General features: G+C 37.6%; 1 protein-coding gene across 1 annotated transcript in view; it reads left to right on the forward strand.

Annotated features, from left to right (window-relative positions):
- Positions 1-25,433, forward strand: part of LOC150082442 (transcription initiation factor TFIID subunit 4B-like) — a 341,032-nt gene that overhangs the window by 107,900 nt on the left and 207,699 nt on the right. Inside the window, exon 2 of the mRNA XM_090377748.1 lies at positions 14,956-15,114. Coding sequence (XP_090233874.1) covers positions 14,956-15,114 — 159 coding nt within the window. The remainder of the gene's footprint in view (positions 1-14,955; positions 15,115-25,433) is intronic.

Here is a 25,433-nt window from a genome sequence, read left to right on the forward strand (position 1 = left end):
AGACAAGAATGCTCCTCAAGAAATCCATGCTGTGATTCCAATATAGTGGCCTTGTCTGATGGTCCTGCATTACTTCTTAACTCCATTATTTTCTGTAGAGGAAGAGTCAAGCTAATAGGTCAGTAATTACTCATATCACTATTTGATCTCTCCACTCCCTCTGTGAATCAGGGATATATTTGCCCTTGCACATCTCTAGTTCACATGGACCTTCTATGATTTTTCCAAGGATGCACCCACAATCATGGCTAAGGTTAGCTTGTCTCTTTTGCTGCCTCCTTTAATATAATCAGATAGATGTCATCCACCCAAGGTGCCTTTTTTACATTTTGACTCAACGTCTCAGCGAAGATGGGACCCCAATCCAAGGGTGGGAGACAGATAATTACAGACCTGTTAGGGTGTAACCGTAGCTGAGTGGTCTGGAGCGGGAGTGCAGTAGCACATGCTCTTTGAGTAGACCAGGGTTCAAGCCCCTGACCGTTAAATACTGCCAACCCGCACTGGACCAGCGTGGCAGATATGGTCTATTTCCCTTAGCATGAATTGTTGAAGAGGCTTCCATCCTGCAGTGGGTTGATAATGGCTGCAGTTTACTTCTTTTTTTTTTTTTAGATTAACTTCTGTTCCAGGAAAATGAATGGAGGCACTGCTGGTTAAAGAAGCATTACACGATCATCTAGATAAGACTTCAGTTATAGCTTGGACACAGCAAGGGTTTGTTAAGGGAAAGTCTTGTCTGACCAATTTGATTGGATACTATGATGTAGTCACAAAGGAACTAGATACAAAGAATAATTTTGATATCATATATTTGGATCTTAGAAAGGTTTTTGATACCGTTGCACATGGAAGACTGCTGCACAAATTGGAGCAGTGTGTCATTGGAGGCAAATGGCTGCTATGGATAAAGGGATGGTTGAGTGGGAGAAGACAGAGAGTGGTAATCAATGGACACTGCTCTTTGTTCACTAATGTTATTAGTGGAGTCCTCAAGGGTTCAGTGTTGGGTCCATTGTTGTTTTCTGTATTCATCAGTGATATTGATGATGGTATATCAGGCTTAATGTACAAGTGCAGACGATACAAAGGTCGACAGGGTTGTTAATGACAGTACACTGCTGCAATAGGATCTAGAAAAGTTGAGCAGATGGGCTGAGAGGTGGCAACTGAAGTTTAACATTGACAAATGTCAAGTACTGCATATGGGAAGCAGTAACGTGTCAACTGTGTGGTAGAGAGCAAAAAGGACCTGGGGGGTAATTATGTCCCCACTACATAGGCTTATTACAGATCCGTTGAACTATGTGACTATTCTTATCACTGCGCAGCCGCCAGGCTTGTCTAGTGAAAATTCACACAATTACGTTGTGAAGAGCATTGTGTGTATCGAAATCTTATTTAGCTTATTTAATATTAGTGACTGGACATACTTATACGTTAATTTAATACCCTTTAATTTAAAATTAATGCTACGAAAAAGAGTAAAACGTATCATTTTCATCAAGAGTGGGAACTAGAATACTTTATTGTAATGAAAAAAGAAAAATGTTGTTGTTTGATTTGCAATGCTTCCGTGGCTATACCCAAAAAAAGAAATTTAGAAAGGCACTTCATCGCACTCCATGTTAAATAATATCAATAGGATTTTCCACCTAATGAAAACCTTAGTGACCTTAGAAAAAACAAATTAAAAGAACTTAAATCCAGATTATTTGCACAACAACATTTCTTCTTGACACATAATTTACAATCTAAAGCAGTAACTGTAGCATCATTTAAAAGTGAGATGTTGTCTTGCAAAAAAATTCAAACCATTTTCTGATGGCCAATTCATCAAAGACACATTTTTAGAAATAACAGATTCTCTTTTTGAAAATTTTAAGAACAAAAATGAAATTAAAAGTGCTCTTCAAGATCTGCAATTATCTCGAAATACTGTGATGCGACGCATCAAAAAATGAGTAAAAATGCGAGTGAACAATGGCATGCTCATATTACTAGTTGTGTGTCCTTTTTTGTACAACTGGATGAATCTGCAGGCATCAGTGATTCAGCTCAATTGCTTGTTTTTATTCATATGGTTTTCGATCATTCTGCCACTAGAGAAGAACTGCTGGGTATGGTTTCGTTAAAAGAAAGAACTAGAGTCTTGATAAATTTAACGAATTCAAAAATTTTATTGAAAAAATAATTACCACTATCAATAACAGATGGAACTAAAGCAATAACGAGGTATCTTAACGGATTCATCGCATTGTGCCAGAAGGATGATGAATTCCCAGATTTTTTTTGAGGTGCCACTGTAACATCCACCAACAATTGTTAGCCAGTAAAAGATTAAATACTAAAAGTGTTATGGACATAGCTTTCAAAATCACGAATTCCATCAGAGGATAAGCTCTTCAAACAAGACTTTTCAAAATGCAACTCGATCAAAATAAACCAGATTTGATATTACACACAGATGTGAAATGGCTGAGTTGGAGTAAGTTTCTGCAGAGATTTCGAATGAAATTAAAAAAAAGTTGTTGATCAAAGGGAAGGTGATTAACAGCATCTACAAGATACGGAGTGGTTGTTAGATGTGGCTTTTTTGGCAGATTTTTCCCGTAAATTAAGTGATCTGAATTTGGAATTACAAGGAAAAAATAAAAATAAAAAAATGTGGGTGAATGATTAGTAGTATTTCTGCATATAAATATTGATTTTTGGCAATGGCTAAGGATCTCAAAGAAAAAAAAAATTCGATCATTTTGAAAATATGTAAGATCATTTGCAAAAATATCTTGTTTTTCAATTTAATAGTGAGAAAGTTGTGGATGCTTTTGAAACCAGACTCTCTGATTTTAAAACAATTGAATAGATTTTTCAATATATTTCTTATCCATTTAATGTCGACAGATACGAAACAAACAAAATTGCTGAGATTTTTCACATACAGAAAATATTACTTCAAAATGGAATTATTACACTGCGAAATGATATCTTCCGAAAAGCCAGATCATCAGGAAAAGACTTTTGGAAATAAGTTTGCCGAGAAAAGTACCCAAATGTAAAAAAATGCAGTAAACTATTGAATTCCTGTTTTGGTTCTACATATCTATATAAATCGACCTTTTTCAATTTGAAACAGAGACGAAGAATCGCTCTACTTTTACGGACTTGCATATAGAAGATTCTTTACGGTTGGCCTTATCACAGTATATCTCTGTTTTGAAAGCTGGGCAGATGACATGAAGACACAAACTTCGCATAAATTAAAAATGTAAAAACATATGAACTTAAAATAAGAATTCCGAATTGCATTTACTTTAAATATTTATAAACAACATTTTTCAATGTGTGTTGATTAACTTTTTTTAACCATGTGCAATGGAATTTTTGAGAAGGTAGATCACGGCACATTTTGAAGAAAAACAGTAGATCGCATCACAAATTAAGTTGGCCACTTCTGATATACAGGCATTTTTCTAGTAGAGAAAGGAGGTGATTATCCCCTTGTATAAGGCAATGGTCAGGTCACACCTTGAATACTGTGTACAGGTCTGGAGGCCTCATTTTAAGAGGTATGTAGAGCTGTTGGAATGAGTACTTAGAACGGGAACAAGATTAGTGAATGGAACAATTGGTTGCTCTTATGAAGAAAGGCTTAAGTTTTGGAAGTTAGTGTCTGGAGATTAGGCACCTCTGAGGTGATCTGTTTGAGGTGTATAAAGCCTTGAATGGTTTGAGCATGCTCAATGCTGATGGGATTTTTTCTCTTGCTCAGAATAATCATCTGAGAGGGCATAAATTCAAATTGAGGAAAGATAGTGGAAGTTTGCCTTTAGCCAGCGGGTAGTTGGTTGGTGGAACAGACTTCCATCTTTTGTTGTGGAAGTTGATAGCCTAAATAAATTTAAGGCTGAACTGGACAGGTATTTGGAATGAATGGAGGAGTGAAATGGGAGTGGGTTTTTTTTTTTTTTTTTTGGCTGATGCTGCATAAGCTTGCTTTCTTGCATAATATATCTCTACTAATGCTAATTTATTCAGACTACCCAGTTTCACAACCCCACATAGAAGCCTGTTCCAACAATTGGCAAATATCTGCTGACTGAAGGCAAATTACCACACATCTATCCTGCAACCATCTTTCCTCAGTTTGAATTTATGACTCCTCTTGTTTGTGTAATCTGAAAAAGAGGAAGGGTTCCATGAGCATTGAGCTTACTCAATCAATTTAAAACCTTAAACACCTCATTTAGATCTCCTCGTAGGTGCCTAGTCTTCAGATGCTGCAATTTGCAGAGTGGAAGCCTTTCTTGCTAAGTGTACATTTTTCCCTCTCACTAATGTAGTTGCTCTTCTTTGCTACCCCCTTTCAAAAGACAAAGACTTCTGTTTAGTCTGACCATTTCTCCCTCCAGACTTTTATACAGTCTGACCCTTGCCCTATACAATGAGATAAATCACCTCCTTATCCCTGCTACCAAAATTCCTTTATATTAGCATTAGTAGAGGTATATGATACAAGAAAGCAAGCTTATATAGCATCAGCCAAAAAAAAAAAAAAAAAAAAAAAGTTCTAGTCCCATCCAATCACTCCAAAAGTTTGTCTAGTTCAGCCCTGAATTTATTTAAGCTGTCAACTTCGACAACAACAAATGGAAGTTTGTTCAGGCAATGAACCACCCACTGGCTAAAGCCAAATTTCCTCCCATATATTCTACAACCGTCTCTCCTCAATTTGAATTTATGCCCCCCCCCCTCAGGTGCAGAATCTGGGCAAGAGGAAGAATCCCATTAGCATTGAGCTTGCTCAAACCATGCAAGGCTTTATACATCTCAATCAGATCACTTTGCATGTGCCTAGTCTCCAGATGCTACAATTTGGAGAACTTAAGCTTATCTTGGTAACAGCAACCCTATGTTCAAATCACTTCGTTGCCCTTGTCTGTACTCATTCTAGCAGCTCCACATCGTAAGAGCCTTCCTACAATGAGGCCTCCAGACCCGTATGCAGTACTTGAGGTGTAGCCTCACCATTGCCTTATACAAGGGGATAATCACCTCCTTACCTCTGCTAGCAAAAGTCCTATATATCATTGACAAAACCCCATAAGCTGTCCCAGCAGTTCATCTGCACTGCTCAGAGAACTTCATTGATTGCTCAATTATCCCAGGTCTTTTCCGTGGGTGTACCACACAGTCCATGCATTGCAATTACATGCACATGTATGTTTGATTTCTGTTCTAGGGAAAATAATGGAGTACTGGGTAAAGAAGTAATACAGGATCATCTCGACAGAATGCAGTTATTTAGCAATTACAGCAAGATTTATTAAAGGGAGATTTGTATAATTAGCTAAGAAGCAAAGATGCAAATAATTTTGACATTTTTTAATTAATATCAGTGAACCATTTGACACTGTTCCACATTAAGAAGGAATGCAGTATCATCTGGACAGGAACTCAATTATACTGCAATCATAGCATGGATTTTTTTAGGGTGGTCTTGTCTAACCAATCTGATATGTTGCTATGATGCAGTGACCTAGGAACTGGATACAAAAAAATAATTTTGATATCATATACTTGGATTTCAGGTAGGCTTTTGATACTATTGCACATAACAAAGTCTGCTATATAAACTCAAGCAATTTGGCATTAAAGGCAAGTTACTGCTGTTGCTAAAGGGATGGTTAAGTGGAAGAAGACAGAGTAGTTATAAACAGGCACTGCTCTTCGTGGAGTAATGTTATCAGTTGAGTCCCCCTGAGTTCAGTACTGGGCCCATTATTGTTTACAATATTTATTAATGATATTGATGAAGGTATGTCAGGCTTAATTTCAAAGTTTGCAGATGATACGAAGCTTGACAGGATGGTTAATGACAGTAATCAGGCTGAGTTCCTGCAACAAGTTCTAGGAAAATTGGTCAGTGGGCTGAAAAATGGCCACTGAAGTTTAACATTGACAAATGCAAGGTACTTCATATGTTAGCAGTAATCACAGAATAACATCAATTTGTGGTACTATACTCAGGGTAGTGGAAAATGAAAAAGACTTGGGGATAATTGTGCAGTCAGGTATGCGCTTCTCTGAGCAGTGCAGATATGCTGCTATTACAGCTCATGGGGTATTGTCAATGATGTATAGAAACTTTGCTAGCAGGGAAAAGGTTGTGATTTTGTATACGGCCATGGTTATGCTGCACCTTGAGTATTGTATACAGGTCTAGAGACCTCACTTTAGAGAGGATATAGATCTGCTTGAATGGTTGCAGAGAAGGCAACCAGATTGGTTAAGGGAACAAAGGGGTGCTCTTACCTAGAAGGCTAGGCACCTGCAGGGTGATCTGATTGAGGTGTTTAATGGATTGTATAAACTAATGTGAATGGCATTCTTCCTTTTGCTTAGACTACACATATGAGATTGCATAAATTTAAGTTGAGAAAGAAAGGGTACAATATAGATCTGTAGAAGTTTGACTTTAACCAGTGGGTGGATGCTTGTTTCCATCAATTGTTAGGGAAGTGGATGGTTTGAATAAATTCAAGGAAGAACTAGACAATTTCTTGGAGGAATCAAATGGAGAAGTGTGTAGTGTTTTTTTTTTTTTTTGGCTGATGCTATATAAGCTTGCTGTCTTGCATTAGTTAATACCAATACTACTACTACATGAACGACTTCTGTTGGTAGAGATTGGAGCAGTGTGATATTAGGAAAGGATACTGCTATGGATAGAGGGATGGTTAAGTGGCATGAGACAGAGTGGTTAGCATTAGTAGAGGCACGTGATGCAAGAAAGCAAGCTTATGCAGCATCAGCCAAAAAAAAAAAAAATAATAACTTCCACTTCACCCCTCCATTCGCTCGAAATACCTGTCCAGCTGAGCCTTAAATTTATTTAGGCTATCAACTTCCACAACAAGGGATGGAAGTCTGTTCCACCAACCAACTACCCACTGGCTAAAGGCAAATTTCTGCACATCTATCCTACATCTGTCTTTCTTCAATTTGAATTTATGCCCTCTCAGGTGATTATTCTGAGCAAGAGAAAGAATCCCATCAGCATTCAGCATGCTCAAACCATTCAGGGCTTTATACACCTCTATCAGATCACCTCGCCGGTGCCTAGTCTCAAGACACTGTTATTTGCAAAATTTAAGCCTTTCTTCGTAAGAGCAACCCTTTGTTCCATTCACTAATCTTATTACCCTTCTCTATACTCGTTCCAGAATCTCTACATCCTTATTGAAATGAGGCCTCCAGAAATGTATACAGTACTCGAGGTGTGGTCCGACCATTGCCTTATACAAGGGAATAATCTGCTAGAAAAATTCCTGTATGTCATTGACAAGACACCATGAGCTACTCTTGCAGCCCATCTGCACTACTCAGAGAACTTCATATCTGTCTGCACAATTATCCCCAGGTCCTTTTCATTCTCTACCACTGTCAGTGTAGTACCACAGAGTTGATACGTTGCTGTTTCCCATATGTAGTACTTTACATTTGTCAATGTTAAACTTCATTTGCCACCTCTCAGCCCATCTGCTCAACCTTTCCAGATCTTGTTGCAGCAGCATAGCGTCAGTAGTGTCCTTAACAACCCTGCCAACCTTCGTATTGTCTGCAAACTTGGACATAAGCTTGATATACCATCATCAATATCATTTATAAATACAGAAAACAATGGACCCAACAGTGAACCATGAAGGACTCCACAAATAACATTAGTCCACGATGAGCAGTGTCCATTGATTACCACTCTCTCTCTCTGTCTTCTCCCCCTCAACCACCCCTTTATCCATAGCAGCAATTTGCCTCCAGTGCCACACTGCTCCAATTTGTGCAGCAGTCTTCCATGTGCAACAGTATCAAAAGCCTTTCTAAGATCCAACTATATAATATCAAAGTTATTCCCTGCATCCAGTTCTTTTGTGACTGCATCATAGTATCCAATCAGATTGGTCAGGCAAGACTTCCCCTTAACAAAACCATTCTGTGTCCGAGCTATAACTGAAGTCTTGTCTAGATGATCCTGCAGTGCTTCTTTAACCAGTGTCTCCATTAATTTTCCTGGAACAGAAGTTAAACTCACAGGTCTATAATTATTTGTATTAGCCTTTGATCCTCCTTTGTGAATTGGGGTCACATTTGCACATCTCCAGTCTATGGGTATCTCCCCTGAGTCCAAGGAAGCATAATTATGGCTAAGGGTTTGTTTACTTCCTTTGCTGCCTCCTTTAATATAACTGGATAGATTCCATCCGCCCCCAAGTGCCTTTTTGTTGTGTTTATCTTCAACAATTTCTCCTCCACTTTACTCAGTTTTTACAAGATTATCTAGCTTACTGCCAGAGTTGAATACACATCTGGCAATCCCCTTCGCTGAATAACTCCTCGTGTGTGAATGTCGATGCAAAATATTCATTTAATTTGTTAGCTACCTGAGCAGGATCATCAACAGTTGAACCATCGATATCAAGTGGACCAATCTCATTCATCCCCTTCCTTCTAGAGTTTACATAAGTAAAGAACTCTTTGCTGTTTTTCTTTGCATCCTTTGCCAAAGATTTCTCGTAATCTGCCTTCGCCTCCCTAACCTCCTTTGTAACTTGTTACAGATCAACTTATATATATCATAGGCTCTGTGCCATGTGTTAATTTATATGTATCCCATGCATTTTTCTTCTCTGCCATATGTCTCATTAGTTCATCTGACATCCATTTAGGCCTAAACCTTGAACAATATGCCTGACCAACTTGATTGGATACTATGATGCAGTCACAAAAGAACTGGATGCAGGGAATAACTTTGATATTATATACTTGGATCTTAGAAAGGCTTTTGATACTGTTGCACATGGAAGACTGCTACACAAATTGGAGCAGTGTGACATTGGAGGCAAATTGCTGATATGGATAAAGGGGTGGTTGAGGGGGAGAAGACAGAGAGTGGTAATCAATGGACACTGCTCATCGTGGACTGATGTTATTAGTGGAGTCCCTCAGGGCTCAGTGTTGGGTCCATTATTGTTTTCTGTATTTATAAATGATATTGATGATGGTATATCGGGATTAATGTCCAAGTTTGCAGACGATACAAAGGTTGGCAGGGTTGTCAAGGACACTACTGACACTATGCTGCTGCAACAGGATCTGGAAAGGTTGAGCAGATGGGCTGAGAGGTGGCAAATGAAGTTTAACATTGACAAATGTAAAGTACTACACATGGGAAACAGCAACCCCAGAGCAACGTATCAACTCTGTGGTACAACACTGACAGTGGTAGAGAATGAAAGGGACTTGGGGGTGGTTGTGCAGGCAGATATGAAGTTCTCTGAGCAGTGCAGACGGGCTGCAAGAGTAGCTCATGGAGTATTGTCAATGATATACAGGAATTTTTCCAGCAGGGATAAGGAGGTGATTATTCCATTGTATAAGGCGATGGTCAGGCCACACCTAGAGTACTGTATACAGGTCTGGAGGCCTCATTTCAAGAAGGATGTAGAGCTGCTGGAACGAGTACAGAGAAGGGCAACAAGATTAGTGAATGGAACAAAGGGGTGCTCTTACGAAGAAAGAGCACCCCTTTGTTTAAGTTTTGCAAATTACAGTGTCTGGAGACTAGGCACCAGCGAGGTGATCTGATAGAGGTGTATAAAGCCTTGAATGGTTTAAGCATGCTCAATGCTGATGGGATTCTTCCTCTAGCTCAGAATAATCACCTGAGAGGGCATAAATTCAAATTGAGGAAAGACAGATGTAGGATAGACGTGCGGAAATTTGCCTTTAGCCAGCGGGTGGTTGGTTGGTGGAACAGACTTCCATCCCTTGTGGTGGAGGTTGATAGCCTAAATAAGTTTAAGGCTCAGCTGGACAGGTATTTTGAACGAACAGAGGGGTGAAGTGGAAGTGGTTTTTTTTTTTTTTTTTTTGGCTGATGCTGCATAAGCTTGCTTTCTTGCATCAAAAGCCTCTACTAATGCTAATGCTAATATTTCTAAGTTGGTATGTAAAGCCTAATAGCTTCCAAGATAAGTTCTTTGAATGATTCTCATTTTGAATTTGCTTTTGGTAACATCATCAGTTGGTCCCAATGTATAGAATTTAAATACTGTCTCAGACCATCGTAGTCGCCTTTACGAAAGCAATAACCCTTCCTTCCCTTTACCCCCGATGGTAGTTACCTCTTTGAATAAATCTTTGAGGTAATATTTTTGAATAAATCTTTGAGGTTATTAATGGATGCTGATCTTCTTGGACTATTGTTATTAATGGAATCTGAGTTCAATGCCAAGTCCATTATGATTTTCAATATTTCTTCAATTTTTTTTTTTTTTTTTTTTTTTGTAATTGTATTTAAGCAATCATATTTCATCTTTCCTCAGTAGATTACAGTACTTAATGTGCTATGTTTTAATAAAATATTAAACATTTGAAGTCAAATTTTTCAGAAAAAAAAATTCTTTTCAAACTTGCGAAAAAAGTTTTAGACATAACCTAGGGATAACAACATAATATTCTGTTATTTTCTTCCATCCTTTAGTTTAAAAGACCATTAAGTGCACAAAATTTCAAACATGTATGTGAGCAAGCTTATATAGCATCAGCCAAAAAAAAAAAAAAAAAAACCTTCCTATTTCACCCATCTGGTAACTCCATGTGTTTGTCTTGTTCAGCCTTAAATTTATTTAAGCTATCAACTTCCACAACAACAGATGGAAGTCTTTTCCAGCAATCTACTACCCGCTGGCTAAAGGCAAACGTCTGCACATCTATTCTACAACCTTGTTTCCTAAATTTGAATCTATGCTCCCTCAAGTTTAAGGCTCAGCTGGACAGGTATTTCGAACGAACGGAGGGGTGAAGTGGAAGGGTTTTTTTTTTTTTTTGGCTGATGCTGCATAAGCTTGCTTTCTTGCATCATATGCCTCTACTAATGCTAATACTCTGAGCAAGCGGAAGAATCCCATCAGCATTGAGCCTGCTCAAAGCATTCAAGGCCTTATACACCTCAATCAGATCACCTCGCAGGTGCTTAATCTCCAGATGCTGCAACCAATTCCTTTCTGACGACATCGTAGTATGCAGTCAAATTGTTCAGACAAGACTTCCCGTTAATAAACCCATGCTGTGTATGAACTATTACTGCAGTCTTGTCTAGGTGATCCTGCAACACTTCTTTAACCAGTGACTCCATTATTTTCTCCAGAACAGAAGTTAAACTAACAGGTCTATAATTATGTGTGTCATCCTTTGAACCCCCTTTGTGAATTGGGGATAGATTTGCATATCTCTCCGTTGGGACCATGTGTTGTGCTTTCATCATTTGTTGAAGTGATTGATTTTATTTTACCAGATAGTTTCACCTTTTTTCTAAAATGGCTTCTAAGAGTTAAAGTGAGTCAGCTAATGCAAATAACATGAAGAAAGTGAAAAGCTAGTGGAAAAACTTGTCGTTGGAAACTAAATTGAATATTCTAAAAATACTGGGTTTGGGGGAACGCTAGATTTATGCTACAGTTAGTTGCTCTGAGCAATCTGAAAATTAGCAGTATTGCAAGCTTGTTATTTTAAATAATGTAAATACAGTGCACATAGAAGTTTCAGTAATTATAAGAACAGTTTTCTTGCATTAATTTATATTTAATGGTTTAAATGTTTCTTTATCTGCTGTATTTAATGTTATATATAGAGAAATGGTGCCGTAAAATCATCTAAAAAAACTGATCACATCAACTAAGTTGAAATTATTTACATTATTTCCTATGGATAAATCTCCACCACTTAACACAGATTCACTTAGCACTCTGTTTTTATGGTCTCCAATTAAAAGCACTAATTCCTTGTAGTTCTTCTTTGAACAGTGTACTCAGTGAATCCCCACATCAGCTGTTAGAACAGCTGTGGAGGTTCTGTCAAGGAAGATGTGGATTTGTTGGAACAGCTGTAGAGAAGACCAACAAGATACTCTGAAACTAGTTATGTTTGAAGTGTTTAAACCTTTAAATGGATTGAGTAAACTAAATACTGATGGCATCTTTAGGCCTCATCGGACAACACATTGACATAAATTTAAGTTTGAAGAGGCTGGTTGCAGGATAGTTTTTTCAAAAATATACTTTCAGCCTAAAGTAATTGGTTGTTGGAATAAACTTGCATTTGGTGTTGTGGAACTGGTTAGTTTGAATAATTTAAGAGAGGTTTAGTAAGATTGGGTTTAAGGTAGAGTTACTTAGATGAGGTGGGTAATTTTTTTTTTTGGCTGAGGCTCTGTATGCTTACTCCCTTACATGCTTTCGAGCTACTAATATACACTTAGTGATCATTGAATTACAACCAGTTACCTAATACCATGTTGAGCCACCGTTTGCATGGATAACAACTGCTGTTCGCCTAGGCATTGACTAGACATCTGCAGCCATGCTGCCTGTAAGGCTTTCCAGCGTGTTGGCATAGATGACAGTTGCATTTCCATACATCTCATTTCAAAACATCCCACAGGTGTTCAGTTGGATTAAGTTCAGGTGAATTTGCAACCAACAAGATGTGCTGTTTCCAATATGGAGGCACCCAATGCACAAGCTCCCTCAATCATGCCCTTTTGAAACTCTGTGATGTCTTTACTGCATCCCATAACTGCTACTTTATCACTTTTACTTTCATGACCAAATGGAGATTACCATTGCTGTAGTGTACAAAGCTGTTCGGCTCTCTGTACTGCGAGCTATGCAGCATAGTCCATTACTAGTCAGGTGATCATAATTCAGTGATCACTGAGTGTATAGTATGTAATATATGTGATACGTTGATGGAAATGCATGAACCCAAACAACTTTTTGATCTTTACAGTTGATGACTGGAGGAAGGGTAGTATGAATTATGATAATCCTTAAAGAGGTTTAAAAATATATATATATTTGAACAGAGACCAAGATATAACATATTGCAAAGACCAAACTTTTAATATTTTGTTATAACGTTTTTGTAGCTGTGTTTGCTTTTAATCTTTATATTGAATGAATTTTAAAGTAGTCAAGGAGTAACTTACAGTAAACTCTTGCTTTAACAGATTGGAAATAACAGACAGCATGCTCTCTATCAGACTTCATCCATATGACCTGGTGGTCTGATACCCTAGTTTGATGGTTTTTGCTATTAATTAAAATATTTCCAATGCAAAGCAGTATGTTGAGATTTTCTTTACCCTCACTTTCCATTAGCCTTCTATGTATTATCAGACATTCGGTAAAGAACCATCTGACCTCCCTGCCAAGGCATTTAAGAGCTCTTTTGATGCTGAATAAACTTTTGTTAGAGTTTGTGCTGCTGCTATGCAGCACACAACAAAATTTCAGATTCTTTTACTTCAAACAACAAGTGCAGTATTACAGCATTAAAACCTTTTTATTTTATAGTACAGCTCTTTTTTTCATAACATACTTGGAATTTTGGAAACTGTATTTCTGTTAATTTTTACAGACTTTGGATTTACCAGACAAACCTTACCTACATACAAAGGGTACTAGGAAAGTTTTGCAATACAGCTTTGTTTATTTAATTTTTTCAAAGTAATTTCCTCTACATTCAATACACCTCTCCATCCTCCGAAACCAATCTTTAAACCAGTTCTGCCAAGTTTCACTAGGGAGTAAAGCACACTCGTTGTCCCAAGCCCGTAGATGGTCCTCATCACTGGAAAACCGCCTCCCTTTTAGCTTCATTTTCACATGCAGGAACAGTGCGAAGTCGCAGGGAGCAAGGTCTGGACTGTAGGGAGGGTGCTCGAGAAGTTTCAGTCCTGTCGTGGTCAAATATTCGGTGCAGGCTTTGGCGCTGTGAGCTGCAGCATTATCGTGATGGAGGTACCAGGTGTCCATTCTTGACTTTGGCCGCAGGTTCTTCATAGATCCAATGACTTTAGGCAGGCATTGTTCAGTATACCACTTAGCTGTGACTGTCTTCTGCATGTCCAAAACGACACGTTCCACAATTCCACTCGATTTGAAAAATACAGCTATCATTTTCTTCTTTACAGATCGGGATTTTCTGACAATTACGGGTGTGTCGTCATCATCAAAGACCCAAACTTTGTTTTGAGCCTTGGTCGGCAGATCGTAATAGTACAGCCAAGTCTCGTCACCTGTCACGATGCTGTTCACATACCGAGATTGTCCCTTATCAAACTTTTTTAACATCTCCCGGCACCAAGTCACACGTCGTGTCATCTGCTCGTCAGTCAGTTGATGCGGTACCCAGAGAGAACAAAGTTTCTTCACGTGCAAATGATCTTGCAGAATCGAACGAATTGCTGGTGCATTTAGGCCCAAAGTATCCTCTATCTGTTGGTAGGTCACTCGCCTGTTTTCGTCAAGCATTTTCCTCACAGCAGTAACGTTTTCCTCCGTAACTGACGTTCGTGGCCTTCCCGGCCTCTCAGAATCCTCCAGAGTGAAATTTCCCCTTTGGAATTCTCTATACCACCTGAATATCGTTGTACGATGTGGACAATCATCATCTAGTGCAAGAGTCATTTCTTCTAAGCACTGGTCTATGGTTAAACCACGCACGAAATTATACCGCAAAACTGTCCTTATCTCATTTCGTGACCACGATGCCATCGCAAGCACTTTACACTCTCACTACTAATGAATAACTGAGCCCATCGACTTGGCGCGGCGGCTACTATGCACGTATGAACATGTCTCAACATGCAGCAACAAGCAGCTTCCTGTGATTCATTGTTGCGTCATATTGCAAAACTTTCCTAGTACCCTTTGTATAATATGTGTTACGTTGGTATTTTACTGTATGTTATTATCATATTGTAAAATATAGATGTATTTTTTTTCTTTATATACATATTTAAAAATTATATTCATGTTACTGCTTATAGGCGCTATAATTTTTTTTTCCCCTTCATTGTATTGTTTCATAACAGAACTTCTTTCTTTGTAGAATACTATTACACTTCCTCCTGGGATGGTGAGAGGAGCATTATTAGTAAAAACTGAAAATGGTCAATTTCAAGTAGTAAATGTTGCACCATCAGGATTAGCACCAAATTCTACCACCGCCATTCCAGGTGCTGCTACTTATCGTTTGCAGTCTGTCCAGGTAAGCATATTTTGTTCTTAGCAAGTATTATTTTCTTTGTGAAAATAAAAGCTATCTTGTCAGTAAGCCAAAAAAAAAAAAAAAAAAAAAATTTGGTTCAAGTGGAAAATCTTCAAAGAATACCTGTACATTCATTTAAGTGAAATCAGTAATTTTCATCATTTTAGATGATGAAATGTGAAGTTTTACAACATAGTGGTCCTTACACTATTTTTATAAACATCATTAATTGAAGGGTTGAGATTTATAGTGGTGTAAGTCAGTCTATTCTGATTTTTGAGAACAGTGTTTTGTGTTTGCATTCATAAAAAACTCAAATTTAATTTAATGAATTAATACACGTGGGGGTTAAAAAACCTTTAAATATTTACATGAGCTTGGCAATTTTTGTTAATATTAATTGTTTTGGTCAGCAATGTTTATATAATTGACTTACACCATTATATTTCTAATTAGTTTACCTATTTTGAAATGATAAATTACTGTAAAGATATGACTGCATTATCAAAACTATGATTTCATGCAGAAGAGATTTTTTTCCCTGTAAAAAGTACACAATAACAAATTTTTAAAAAACCCGAGCGATTGGCATATTGGGAATTTTTTGTCAGAATAGTTAAGGTTGTCTTAGTTGTTGCAGAATGATCATAAAAAAAGCTAAGATGAACATAATAAATTTAATTTAAAAAAAAGTATAGTTCCTTTTTGTTGATGTTCTCATTTTTTTAAAAAATGAATTAGATAGTATGAATCAGAGCTGTAATACTCAATAAAAAAGCAATTAAAAAGTCATCATCACTAATTCGATAATCATAAAACACTGTCACCACAAACAAACTACTGTTTATGCTTCATCTTCTTCCTCGTAATCAGATAACGTACCTAGCTCATTAACTTTTTTTGAGCTTCTGATACCTTTAAGGAAGGCAAGGTGAACTGGAGGGTTGTGTTTGAAGAAGGTATAGCATGTCTCTTTTCTTTAGAAAGTTCAGCACTCTAGGACTTTTCAAGCTCTTAGGTCTATCCTCCTTATTGGGTTTGACATTCAGTTCCTTGAAAGGGATGGCTTCATCCAATGTACACTTGTAGAAAATCGTGAATGGGTTTTCCTTTTTCATAATCTCTGTATCTTCAACAGTTTACATTTTTGCTTTCAACATTCTTCTTTGTTATGCCTTTTTCCAAGAGCTTCTGTTTTCAAAAAGTCATCTTGTTGCATCTTTATAACCATAAACTTATTGTGCCTTCTGGCAGACTCCATAGTATCATACCATCCGTCTGGAACATAATCTTGTTTTTTCTAGCTTGCTCAATCAGCCCAAAGTCTGAGTCATTTGGAAGGTAAGAGTGGCCAGAAACCATGAATTTATGGTCTATAACTTCAACTGAAGTTTATTGAATCAGTTTCATTAACGATAAGGATACCTTGATGTTCTGATTTTTGCGAGTTCATGTGTTGCTGTATATCATCACTTTTTTTTTTTTTTTTTTTTTTTTTTGTTCAACTTAATATGCTTAGTCAGGCAAGAAACAATCTCTTGTGAACCTCTGGATGCAATGGTCTCATCCCAAACGTCATCATCATCATCATCATCATAATCAGCCATTTTCAATCCACTGCAGGATGAAGGCCTCTCCAGCAACTTTCCAGTTCCTTCTGTTTTGAGCACTGGCCATCCATTTACTACTCAAAAACTCATGAATTTCATCTATCCATCTCCGCCTTTGTCTTCCAGGTTTTCTTCTAGCTCCTCTTGGGTACCATTCTGTTATTTTCTTAGTCCATCTGTCATCATGTCTTCGAGCTATGTGTCCTGCCCAAGACCATTTTAGTTCTTTAGTTTTGATAAGAATGTCCTTTACTTGAGTTTGCTGCCTAATCCATGTGTTTCTCTTCTTATCTAACAGTCTGATTCCCAATATAATTCGTTCCATTCTTCGCTGTGTAGTTCTTAGCTTCTCTTCCATTCTTTTGGTGAGTGCCCAAGTTTCACTTCCATAAGTCATGGTGGGGAGTATACATTGATTCATTATTTTACGTTTCAGACAAACTGGGATATTGCTCTTCAGTATGTGACCATATTTCCTGAATGCTATCCATCCAAAATTTATTCTTCTCTTGACTTCCAGCCATTTATCATTATTACAGCTAATAACTTGTCCCAGATAAGTATATGACTCCACCTTTTCAATTACTGCTCCTTCAATCATTATTTCCCTTTCTGTGGCATACTTGTTCATCATTACTTTTGTTTTAGCCATATTCATCTTTAGTCCAAAATCCTTACTAACTGTGCATAACTGATTAAGATTTTCCTCTAATTCTTTGGGATCGTGGCTTATGACCACAATGTCATCTGCAAATCGTAAATGGTTTAGGTACTCTCCGTTCACATTGACTCCTTTCTGCGACCAGTCTAATCTTCTGAAAGCTTCCTCAAGGGCAGCAGTAAACAGCTTCGGAGATATTGTGTCTCCTTGTCGAACTCCTTTCTCGATTTTAAATTTGCTACTGTCTTTGTCTAGTCTAATAAAGGAGGTGGCACTCTCATATATTTTCTTCAAAATCATAATATGTGGGGTATCTATGCCTTGTCTTTCCAGTGTAAGAAACATTGCCTTATGCTGTATGGAGTCAAATGCCTTTTCATAATCCACAAATGCCAGGCATAATGGTGTTTTATATTCATTTGCTTTCTCCATTAGCTGTGATATTACGTGAAGGTGATCCATAGTTGAGAATCCTGTCCTAAAGCCAGCTTGCTCTTTCGGTTGATTCTCATCAAACGTCATGCAAACCTCAATTATAGCAGTACATATTGCGACTATAGTAGGCCTCAGAAACAGTTAATTTTGGGGATGGCAGGACTTTTTGTAAATATATCGTGATTGTATAGAGGTCAGAATTTTCTCAGGCCTTTTCCCCAACAGCCCATTAGTTGATTTCTTGCTTTCTCTGCTTTTGCCAAATGCGAAACATGTTGCCCCTCCAAATCACCTGTCCTTTCTTTATCCTTTTCTACATCAATCAACTGTTCATACTTGCCACAGACTTTGCAAGTGTCCTTTCAAAGAATGTGAAAATGTAAATTAAATTGTGTGTTGAAGACATGTCTATAGTAATACTCTTTAAGAGGTTCAGTCTCCCTTTGCTCATACCATTCACAATAAAGCACACATTTTTCTTACATTCAAGTCAGGGGCTAAGGAACTTCCTGTTCGGATTATCTTTTTGAGTGTAATGACTTTGAAATACTGAGAAAATATTAATGTGATCCTTAAGTAACTGTTTTTGTTTGTCAGTTATCTTTTGTGTTGCTACATGTTTACCCCTTAAATCTTCTCCTGCAGACTTCCCCTTCTGTACTTTTCTAAAGCTCTTGTCACCCTTCCATCAGGTACAACAAAAATACAGAAGGGGAAGTCTGCAGGAGAAGATTTAAGGGATAAAATTCTTTACAAACACTTTTTGTGGTACTTTCTTTTTGAATGTCAGACAGGTTTGTACATTGCTTTCCTCCCTAATTGCCATTCCAAGACCACCTTTTCTTTATTGGTTCATGATGTATAAGACTGCATTTTTATGCATAAATTTGAGAAAAATCAGCCATGGATATAAATTTATCAAATTGCTTTCTCTTTTCCTTTTCTATTAAGGACTCGATGCATCTTTTTTTACAACCACAATCTAAGTTTTCAATCTGTTTACACTCAACTTGTGTTCCTTTTGAGGTCACATACACCTGACCTGAATTGTGAAGTCTTTTGGCTACAGCTCTTTTTGACTCTTTCCTTTTACATTTTCTAAGTCTTAAGGAAGTTTCCTGGCATGCTTCTTCTACTTGGTTGGCCTCTTGACGTGCTCAATTTCTCAAGATTTCAACTTAAAAGACAACTTAAAATCCTCCATTTTTTGAGATTTCAATTTAAAAGACATCTTGCTACAACAGTACAAACTTGAAACATAACCTCCATCATAAAAACTGTTAAGGAACAGAATAGTGTAAGTCAGACTTACTTCACTATGATTCTAAACCTTTCGCTCATATTATTAACTATTCAAAATAAGTGCTGGAATCTCTTGGTTAGAACTGCAACTTTGACTTACTTTGCTATGAAACTAAACAGTGCACACCTAGAGAAGGTGGGAATATGAAAATCTTTTATTTATAAAATTACTGACTTAAACCACTATGATTCTTAACACCCCAATTGTTGAATTAAGCTGTTATTAAGTATAAATGTATGGCTATATCTAGGATTTTACTGGCAGCTGCATGTGGAATTTTTGGCTTTAATTTGATTCAATCTTTTCTTTATATTTAGATCCACATCTCTCTCTCTCTCTCTCTCTCTCTCTCTCTCTCTCTCTCTCTCTCTCTCTCTCTCTCTCTCTCTCTCTCTGTGTGGTTCTACATCCAATAATTTCATTTTCCAACAAATTGGCATGATTTATTGTAAAATTAATTCTTGAATCCTTTGTATTGCTTTTTGTCATAAATCTTAATAAATTATGATCTTTATCTTTTTGTAATTCAGAACTTTTGTTAGCATTTTCATCCTCAGGCTAACGTTTTCTCTACTTTTTTTTTTCTAAAACTGAATTCAAAGACTTGCCTGCGTTGTCTTCTTGGATGTTCTAGAACCCTTTGACCATAGGGCATATTCAGTGCTAAAAAAATGGCCTTATATCCCCTTATTTGCACATTTGGTTTGTCCAGGAGGAGAATATAATTTTTAGGTACATTTATTTTCTTCAGGTGTTTCTCTATAGAAGGTACAATTTCATGACAAAAATGATCATGATTCAATGTCCATCCATACAAATTTTTGTGGGTGATAATAAACTGGTAATGATAAAAATTTTATATATTTTTTAGAAGTTCTAGGATTAGTTGATTTTACCAACTACAAAAAGCAGCAGTTTGTGAGTTCCATTTGGATTGCTGCATGCAGCTATAGTGATTCTTTCTTTGGATTTTTGTACCCTGATGCAGCTGGTTTTATCTTAAAAAAAAAAAAATAAAAATAACATTCATCACTTGCTATCAAACTTTCTGTACCATTAATCTTCATGGAAGACTAAGAAGGCCTTTTCTTGATGCTGCTTTTATGATTTTGTTGGGGAGTTACTTGTCTTAAACCACCTCCATAATGCATTATCTATTATTTCTAATTTTGGTTTCTGTAAAGTGGAGTAAGAATTGAACAACTCTTGTAAAACAAACTGAGTGCAAAGTTCCTCTAGATATGTGCCCCCCCCCCCCATATTTTACAGTTATCTTGTCCACATTGAATTCAACAACACTTCTCTTTTTTTTTCTTTTTTTTTTAAGTAACTCACTGTTATCGAGTTTTCCAAAGCATCCAACTTAGTTTTCATAGAAATAACTTCTCTTTCTTTTGTCAGCCATATTTCATTTATTTAAATTACATTATATAATTACAATTACAAATTATCTTATTGGGCAGATGTGATTTGGAACAAACACACAACTAACCTCTTGGAAAGCATACAACTCAAGAGTGGACATTATGTATTATACTAGCCACAAGCATACTTGACCAGTGCTTGTGGCAAACATAGTTTGGAACAAACACATCACAGACTTCTCATGAAGCATTCAACTCACTACCATGCATACAGCATATTTGATGTTATTGCAGTGTGCTCATGGCAGACTGCAAAAATTTCGGCATCAGACAATACATTTTAAAGAGGCAATGGGAGAGGACTTCTTGTGTGTGGGGGTAGGGGGTTGTTTCGTAATAATTATTATTTGTGCGAAAATACATATAAGTTGTATGCTTTCTAGTCTTTACTAGCATATACCTATCATAACATCCTACTCTAGTACTTGTGCTAATGAATTCTTAATGATGAACCATACACAATTCAGCAGGGGTGCATTCACAAGCGGATTAAGGTCGGTTGAGGCCCCGGACGCAGAAGAAAATATTGGGCCCCTTTAAAAAAAAAAGAGAGAGACGGAAAATAAAAATGCATCTTAACCATTTTTTTAAATAAATGAAAAATATTATGTACTATTAATGTTTTATTTCCAATAAAATTTGAATATAATATATGTATTATGTTATATATTTTTTTTTCGGCCCCTGATAGATGTCGTTTCATTTTTCTAGCTACCATTGGTAGCCTGCCAATGAAAAGAAAAATATAAAATTTAATAGCATTAGCATTAGTAGAGGCATTTGATGCAAGAAAGCAAGCTTATGCAGCATCAGCCAATAAATAAAAAATAACCATTTCCACTTCACCCTTCTGTTCGTTCGAAATACCTGTCCAGCTGAGCCTTAAACTTATTTAGACTATCAACTTCCATGACAAGGGATGGAAGTCTATTCCACCAACCAACCACTCGCTGGCTAAAGGCAAATTTCCTCACATCTATCCTACATCTGTCTTTTCTCAATTTGAATTTATGCCCTCTCAGGTGATTATTCTGAGCAAGAGGAAAAATCCCATCAGCATTGAGCATGCTCAAACCATTCAAGGCTTTATACACCTCTATCAGATCACCTCGCTGGTGCCTAGTCCTAGTCCCCAGACACTGTAATTTGCAAAACTTAAGCCTTTCTTCATAAGAGCACTCATTTGTTCCATTCACTAATCTTGTTGCCCTTCTCTGTACTCGTTCCAGCATCTCTACATCCTTCTTGAAATGAGGTCTCCAGACCTGTATACAGTACTCTAGGTGTGGTCTGACCATTCCCTTATACAAGGGAATAATCACCTCCTTATCCCTGCTAGAAAAATTCCTATATGTCATTGACAATACACCATGAGCTACTCTTGCAGCCCATCTGCACTGCTCAGAAAACTTCATAACTGCCTGCACAACCACCCCCAGGTCCCTTCCATTCTCTACCACTGTCAGTATAGTACCACAGAGTTGATACGTTGCTCTGGAGCTGCTGTTTCCATTGTGTAGTACTTTACATTTGTCAATGTTAAACTTCAGTTGCCACCTCTCAGCCCATCTGCTCAACCTTTCCAGATCCTGTTGCAGCAGCATAGTGTCAGTAGTGTCCTTGACAACCCTGCCAACCTTTGTATCGTCTGCAAACTTGGACATTAATCCCGATATACCATCATCAATATCATTTATAAATACAGAAAACAATAATGGACCCAACACTGAGCCCTGAGGGACTCCACTAATAACATCAGTCCACGATGAGCAGTGTCCATTGATTACCACTCTCTGTCTTCTCCCCCTCAACCACCCCTTTATCCATAGCAGCAATTTGCCTCCAATGCCACACTGCTCCAATTTGTGCAGCAGTCTTCCATGTGCAACAGTATCAAAAGCCTTTCTAAGATCCAAGTATATAATATCAAAGTTATTCCCTGCATCCAGTTCTTTTGTGACTACATCATAGTATCCAATCAAATTGGTCAGACAAGACTTCCCCTTAACAAAACCATGCTGTGTCTGAGCTATAACTGAAGTCTTGTCTAGATGATCCTGCAGTGCTTCTTTAACCAGTGCCTCCATTAATTTTCCATTAACAGAAGTTAAACTAACAGGTCTATAATTACTTGTGTCGCCTTTTGATCCTCCTTTGTGAATTGGGGTCACATTTGCACATCTCCAGTCCATGGGTACTTCCCCTGAGTCCAAGGAAGCTCTCATAATTATGGCTAAGGGTTTTCTTACTTCCTTTGCTGCCTCCTTTAATATAACTGGATAGATCCCATCCACCCCAAGTGCCTTTCTTGTATTTATCTTCAACAATTTCTCCTCCACTTTACTCTCAGTTATTACAAGATTCTCTAGCTTACTGCCAGAGTTGGATACACCTCTGGCATTCCCCTTGCTGAATAACTCCTCATGTGTGAATGTCGATGCAAAATATTCATTCAGTTTGTTAGCTACCTGAGCAGGATCATCAACAGTTGACCCATCGATATCAAGTGGACCAATCTGATTCATCCCCTTCCTTCTAGAGTTTACATAAGTAAAGAACTCTCTGCTGTTTTTCTTTGCATCCTTTGCCAAAGATTTCTCATAATCTGCCTTCGCCTGCCTAACCTCCTTTGTAACTTGGTTACAAATCAACTTGTATCTATCATAGGCTTCTGTGTCACAAGTTAATTTGTATGTATCCCATGCATTTTTCTTCTCTGCCATATGTCTCATTAGTTCATCTGACATCCACTTAGGCCTAAACCTTGAACAATATTTCTTAGTTGGTATGTAAAGCCTAGTAGCTTCTAAGATAAGTTCTTTGAATGCTTCCCATTTTGAATTTGCTGTTGGTAACATCATCAGTTGACCCCACTGTATAGAATTTAAATACTGTCTCAGTCCATCGTAGTCGCCTTTACGAAAGCAATAACCCTTCCCTTTACCCCTAATGGTAGTTACCTCTTTGAGTAAATCTCACTTCAGCACACTGTGATCACTGCCACCTAGTGGTTCATTTACCTGCAGATTCTTAATGCATGAAGAATCACTACTGATAATCAAATCAAGAGTATTACTCCCTCTAGTTGCCTCCCGAACATGCTGATGTAGAAAACAATCGTCCAATAAATCCACAAAAGCCTTGCTAGTGTGTGATTGACCAGCCCCTAAATTCCAGTCAATATCTGGGAAATTAAAATCCCCCATTATAAGACTCTCTGATTTACTGGCCCACTCTATTTCCCTGTACAGTTTCTTATTATACTCATCAGAGTCATTAGGCCTATAGCACACTCCTACTCTCAATTTTGATCTCCCAATGCATACATAACCCCTCCTCCCTTCCTATCCTGTCTATCATTTCTGTAGACATTGTACTCCCTAAATTCCAGTTCTGCATTCCTTATATCTGTGTGACACCACGTCTCTGAAATCCCCACAATATCTGCCTTTGATGTTTTGAGCAATACCTCAAATTCATCAAATTTATTTACTAAACTCCTAGCATTGGTGTACACGCAGGTATACATGCACCTGTTCTTTTTCTTAGCTACCCTAACACAACCTATGTGTTTATTTGTACCCCAATGAATCCCAGCAGTCTCTGAAATATCCTGCATCTTGTTTTTCAGGCTTCTGCTCATTCCAATAGAAGCAGTGCAAGAATCTCTTTCACCTCTGCCAGTGGCTACTGTTAATCTATTCGTCTTTGTCTCCCCCCCAAGTTTTCCGACCCACCTAACACTGCCTCGATAGCATCAGCAAACATTCTTGCACCCTTTCTATTTAAGTGTATCCCATCCCTATAGAAGCAGTCTCTCCTGTTAACAAGTATAGACCAGGCTGAAAAAAATTCTACCCCTTGAGCCTTGCACAATCTTTCCAGGGCCGAATTGATCGACAGGGCTCTCATCATATACTCCCTCCTATCCTGTCTGGGCAGAATTGCAGACACTTTCAAATTCAACCCTAATTCACGGCTTTTTTTCAACAGTGACCTATACTTGTTAAGTGATTCCGCCGGTCTCCTACTCTTAATATCATTAGTGCCAACGTGAACAACTATATCACCTTTTGTGCCCTTAAAAGATGATATCCGCTCTACAACATCATCAACCTTTGCCCCTGGCAGACATACCCTGGCCCTGTTCCACCTATCGTCTGAATGATTAAAATAATAGAGAAGAGATTTTTCGTTATAGTGCAATAAATTAATGATTAATTAAAATTCAAAAATTATTCATAAACTACGAAAATCCAGGCGCTGATGTAACAACAGGAATTAATTTTATCTTAATATAATTTCAACAATATACGATATACGCATATCGTAAGTCTGCATAGCAGGAGAACCTTTGTAAGTACAAAGTAGAAAATGTGATTCTATTGCTCCGATGAGCGGTAGCGCAGCCTATGCAGCATAGTATGTGTATAGTATGCAGTGTTGTAATGAAATAATGAAAATAAGCGAATATAAACATACTATCAGGTTTTTCCACCGATTATAAACTTGTACGTAATTAAAATTGCACATATGAAACCAAACTTGGTATCATTAGAAAAAAGTGTAAAGTTGGGGTTTTGAGGGGCCCTTCAGAAGTCGGGGCCCAGGGCGCACGCCTTTAAATCTTCCTCTGGGTGCATTGACACATATATGGCCATTCATTGAAATTACTGAAATATGCAATAACATATAGTGCTTGACAACCTGGTTTGAAAAAAATGTACTAGTATTAGCAAGGATAGCTCTGAGACCCAACCTTAACAATAGTATCTGTGTAATGATTGGAAAAGCTTATGCAACATCAACACAGAGGAAAACTTAGTGTGAGAAGTGATTAAATACAGGTCGACCATCACTAATCCGGTGCCACTCCTAATTCGGAC

The sequence above is a fragment of the Mastigoproctus giganteus genome, chromosome 7 (genome assembly GCF_048544385.1).
Source record: "Mastigoproctus giganteus isolate SK-2022 chromosome 7, ASM4854438v1, whole genome shotgun sequence".
Lineage (NCBI taxonomy): Eukaryota > Metazoa > Arthropoda > Arachnida > Uropygi > Thelyphonidae > Mastigoproctus > Mastigoproctus giganteus.